This window comes from Hippocampus comes, unplaced genomic scaffold (assembly GCF_001891065.2).
Source record: "Hippocampus comes isolate QL1 unplaced genomic scaffold, H_comes_QL1_v1.1 scaffold291, whole genome shotgun sequence".
Taxonomy (NCBI): Eukaryota; Metazoa; Chordata; class Actinopteri; order Syngnathiformes; family Syngnathidae; genus Hippocampus; species Hippocampus comes.
In genome coordinates, this window is record NW_017805740.1 from 127,711 (window position 1) to 132,807 (window position 5,097).

Here is a 5,097-nt window from a genome sequence, read left to right on the forward strand (position 1 = left end):
TAGTCGTAGTATTTTTCTTTTTTTTTGTTTTCCTTCAATTCTATTCTACAAATGAATCACAGTTTTGGCGACCGAAACATGCACGAAAACTCATCAAACTTTGCACACTCATCGGGCCTGGTGAAAATTTAGACACTTTAAAGTTGTCATGCACGAATATAAAAATGTCTCTGTTGCGCGCCACCTACTGTGGAAGAACAACCAAACAATTACAAACTTGGGAGGCAAATGTCGCACCTCGAGATGAATCACAGTTTTGGCGACCGAAACATGCACGAAAACTCATCAAACTTTGCACACTCATCGGGCCTGGTGAAAATTTAGACACTTTAAAGTTGTCATGCACGAATATAAAAATGTCTCTGTTGCGCGCCACCTACTGTGGAAGAACAACCAAACAATTACAAACTTGGGAGGCAAATGTCGCACCTCGAGATGTCCAAAAAAGTCAATTGCAGCCAAATGCTAAGATGTACATGATGTGAGGTATAATTTTTTTGAATGTCCGATTTTGGCCCCCTTTTGCACATTTACAGGAATCATACTTTTGCAACCTTGTCCTAGAGGGTTCATTTGGATTTACCTCAGACTTGTACTGCACCATTTCAAGAACAGGGGAAAAAAATGTCTCGAAATACTATGTGACAAGGGCGGGGCATCAAATTTTGTGTTTCCTATTTCCACAAAAGAGGAAATGCTTCCTCCCGTGCTCAGGCTCCAACAAAAATCCCAAACTTCACATGTATATAAATAGCAACGGCCTGAAGACATCTATTTTATATTTTGTATGCTTATTGCAACACGTAGTGATACCAATTAATGTCATATTTTACATTTTAATGTACTCCACCAAGCTATTCGAATGAATCTAACTGAAAATTTGGCAGGAAAGCCATAAGATGTTGATCATGCTCAAGGTCAAATATGACGACTTTTGGGCAAAGGGCATTGCTCTTGAGATGCCACAATATCTGATGAGTTGCCATGACAACAAAAGCTCTAATTTGACCCAGATAATCTTCTAAAAATGTCACATCTATGCAGGTGTTATGTATATGTAATAGCCTAAGACCTTTAAAAGTCTGTTGAAGTCATATACAAAACCTAACAGGGGTCCACCATTTTGAATTTCCTTTCAATTTTGACATCGCTGTGACAACAAACGCTGGTGTAACTTGATCCAAATTTCATCAAAAATGTCACACATTTGATAAGAGTTCAGGCCTGAAAACAGTGACAAAGTTATTTCTCTCCATAGTGGGACCACCACCTACTGACTACAGGAAGTACATGTTTTTATTGCTGCTGTTTTTTTTTTTTTCTTGTGGGTTAATTGGACCTACTTCATGCTGTATTTGCTCAGAAGAATGTTCAGGCATTCATAATGTTGTAACATTAATTTAGTAATTTTTCACGGAATGCTATGGCAACGTGCAGCTTGCCAATAAAAGAACATCGATTTGTGGGTCTAAACACGCATTGAAAGCTCATGAACATATGCCTACAACTCAAGCCTGGCAAAATAGTCAATATTTTAATCAATTTATTGTGATTTTTATTTTATTTTTTTTAAATGGCTCAGTCACAATCTCTAAATATTCAACAAAGCAACCCTGGTTGTCGGTTTCACCAAGATCAACAAAAATATGAGCATACTTAACAGCCCAAGACCTACAAAAAAGTCTCTGGGAGCTATAGGAGAAACCTAACAGAATTCGACCATTTTTAATTTGCTTTCATAATTGGCTCAATTTTTGGCCTTTATTAGATCACATTTTAAAGAATTTCTCCCAGAGATTTGGTCCGAATGTCTTGAAACTGTGGGTTTTTCATCTTAAGATGTTCAAAATGAAAACTGAATGCAAAGATGTTTTATTTCGCCAATCGCAATTGCTGTGCAACGCGCTGTTTGCTAAGAGAAATGATGCTGATTTTGATGGCCTTAACATTCTTGAAAATATATGAAACACACATCACACCAGCCATAATAAACATTTTATTCTTCATTTATTATTATTGTGTTGTAAAAAAAAAATCACAAACTCAACAAGTATTTACAACCCACGTAACAGCCCAAGACCTACAAAAAAAGTCTCTTAGAGTGATTTGCTAAATGTAACAAGAAATCCACTGTTATAGTTTATTTCAGATATACTATACACAAGACATACGAGTATTGTGTGCATACGAACAGGATCAAACCCCTTCGGATGGATATGTGATGTAGAATTAAAAAGACTTGCTAGCTCTGGTGTTAGCCAACTCAGGCCCTTTCACGGCATTGCACAGGCAAGTCAAAAATGTCATATGATAATGAGCCAGCTAAAACAGATCAAGTAGTCCTAGGATGGATGGTCACCTGTATTGCATGTACTCCAAGACAGCATTACTTTGCTACGCTTAAAACAAATGGAGGTTAATGTAACTGCATCAACGATACTGATTTGGCGTAGTGTGTTCAGCAAATAAGCATTCATGGTGCACTGCTTAAGGAGCATCGATATAAACAACATTGCACAATACACTACATTACAATGTACATAGCAACAGTGTACACTGCTTGAAAATCACTTGTCCTACCAGATATTTTGAATGGTATTTTCTTGATAGTTGTGTTTTATTTATTTTGTGTCATCGTGTTATAGTTATGTTTTATTTACCGGTACATCCCATTATTGAAATTCGCATCTGCGCAAGGAAAAAAACCCCCACAAAATCCCATTTCCATAAAAAAGAGGAAACCTTTAGAAGAGACCACAGATGAGGGTCTAAACATGCATGAAAACTCAAGAAACTTGCACACACATCAGGCCTGGGCTGGCAAAAATCTTAAAAATCCATATGTCGCAGGTTTTATTGTGGAATTTTCCCCAAAATTGTCATTCCAATATGACAGTAGCCTAATGTGCCAGTCCCCTAAAGTGGTCTGGGTTCCAAGGGCCCTTCATAGCTCTTCACAACTCTCGTTTATTATTACTATTACTGTCAAGTTATTTCTCTGACCATTTTGGGCTTGTCTTTCATTCACAGAAGTGGACCAACAATTTGTTCATGTGTAGTCTCTAACGTACATTCAAACAATGCTAGCCATTTTTGCGTGTCATTTCTATCAAGACGATGCTAGCCATTAAGTCACTTGAACCAAAAATGTGGGCAGTGTATGGTCATTTCGGTCTGCACTCCATACGCACACCTGAATTAATCTGTTTGCAACGATCTGCATATTTGGTATTTTCAGGATGCAGCCATTGCGTTCGGATCCAGTCAGCATGCCTGGGTCATCAAGGCTGTTAGCTGATCATCAAGGACAAGCTAACAGTATGGATGCAGGTCCAGGTAGGAAACTGCATTTATTATTGTTTACTCTTGCTGTTTTTGGAACATATATTATTTTGAAAACATGCCCATTTTTATTTTATTTATTTATTTTTTTTCTGTGGGTGGGGGGGGTGACATCATATGAATTGAGACCAGAAGTTTAATTGTTTTTGGAAAACCACATGGGCCTCAGTTTTAGCAACAGAAACATAATCATCTTAATCGCAGCCATCACTCGCTGATGTTTGAAGTGTGCGTTAAATGATGACACAGTCTTGTCCATCGTCCATGTGCCAATTGTAAGACTTGTATACATAATGCCACATCATTGATTATATTGTTATTGTTTTATGTTGACGATTGCCGCCACAACGGCATCGACAGCCTTATAGCTGCAACGCATCTTAAACTGCCATTTTGCATTCCAAAACAATGACATCACTTGAATTTGGGGTGTGCCCCCAGCTTGGAGTATAAACAGTTGAGTTTTTCAACACCAACTCAGGCTGGTACAGTCCTAAACAACCCCTGTTGAAGGAACTTCGCCTGCTCGGATGAGAGGTGAATGTCTTCAGAGACAAATAAAGCAATCCAATTGTAATTGTCTTGAGAATGAAATGAGTTCCAGCCCCAAAGCACGATGCTTCCATCATGCTTCACTGTGCATATGGTGTTCTTTTGGCAAAAAGAAGTGTAGTGTCTGGCTTTTTGACCAAAAAGTTCACATTTAATTTCATTAGACCAAAACACATTTCCCCCTTTATTTGGGGGATTTCAAATGAGGTTTTTTTTTGTTTTTCTTTGTAAGATAAAGCTTCCATCTTTCCACCCTACCCCATTGTCAAGACATATCAAGAAGACATGAGATTGTTGTCCCATGTAATAAACTAAACAGACAGAACTTGCGAGAAACTTCTGCCCCTCCTTCAGTGTTACTGTCAGCAACTTGACAAAGCTCCATGGCCACATTTCTTGTTCTAGTCAGTTTTCGATGAAGACATCCAGGACTTGGAGATGTCACTCTTGGCATATATTTTGTCTACTTAGTGATGGAGCTTGTAGAGGACAGGCGTAATGTGATAAATCGTGTCACATTTCCACTTTTTAGATTACCCTTTTCTGCCAAAGTGTCATATAATGCAATTCCTCCATGTCTAACCATTTTTCTTTTGACCTTCCTCTCATAGGAAAAAAAATGGCTCCATGCCAAGTAATGGAGGTGATGCTTATCAATACGTGTGGATAGGGAGGCTTCAGTATTGTGTTCCGCCGCTGCCATGGCGCCACTTATTATCTCTCACACATCTTTTATCTCACACTTGAAAGAACACGTGTGCGTGGCAACATTTGCCTCATATGGCAAAGTGAGTCATAATTATTGAGGTCATTGTAAAGTTACATTGTAACGTTATAAGTTGCATTTTTATCTTGCAGAATTTTAACCATTGACACAGAAAAAAAACTCTCTCTCTCTCTCTCTCTCTCTCTCTCGCTCTCTCTCTCTCTCTCTCTCTCTCACACACACGTTGGTCAGTATTTGCAGAAATAGAACCCATGCGTGTGGATTGACTGTTCATGGACTGACTATTAGTATAGTCTGGTTTTGACATAAGACGTTTTAACCCAACGGCAGCATGTGTGTGTGTGTGTGTGTGTGTGTGTGTGTGTGTGTGCGTGTTTTATATGTCTATTTATATATCTATATCTATCTACAGTGTATATCTATCTATCTATCTCCCTCTCTCTCTCTCTCTCACTCTCTCTCTCTCTCTCTCTCTC

The 5,097-nt window shown here is 38.5% G+C and overlaps 1 protein-coding gene across 5 annotated transcripts in view; it reads left to right on the plus strand.

Annotated features, from left to right (window-relative positions):
• Positions 1 to 5,097, plus strand: part of bcas3 (BCAS3 microtubule associated cell migration factor) — a 342,517-nt gene that overhangs the window by 121,024 nt on the left and 216,396 nt on the right. For 4 of the 5 annotated variants that reach the window (XM_019883291.1, XM_019883294.1, XM_019883295.1 and 1 more), the window contains exon 16: positions 3,239 to 3,336. In XM_019883291.1, the coding sequence (XP_019738850.1) occupies positions 3,239 to 3,336 (98 nt within the window). Of the gene's footprint in view, positions 1 to 3,238; positions 3,337 to 4,852; positions 4,918 to 5,097 lie in introns of those variants that run through there. The other variant, XM_019883293.1, reaches the window with a different exon arrangement.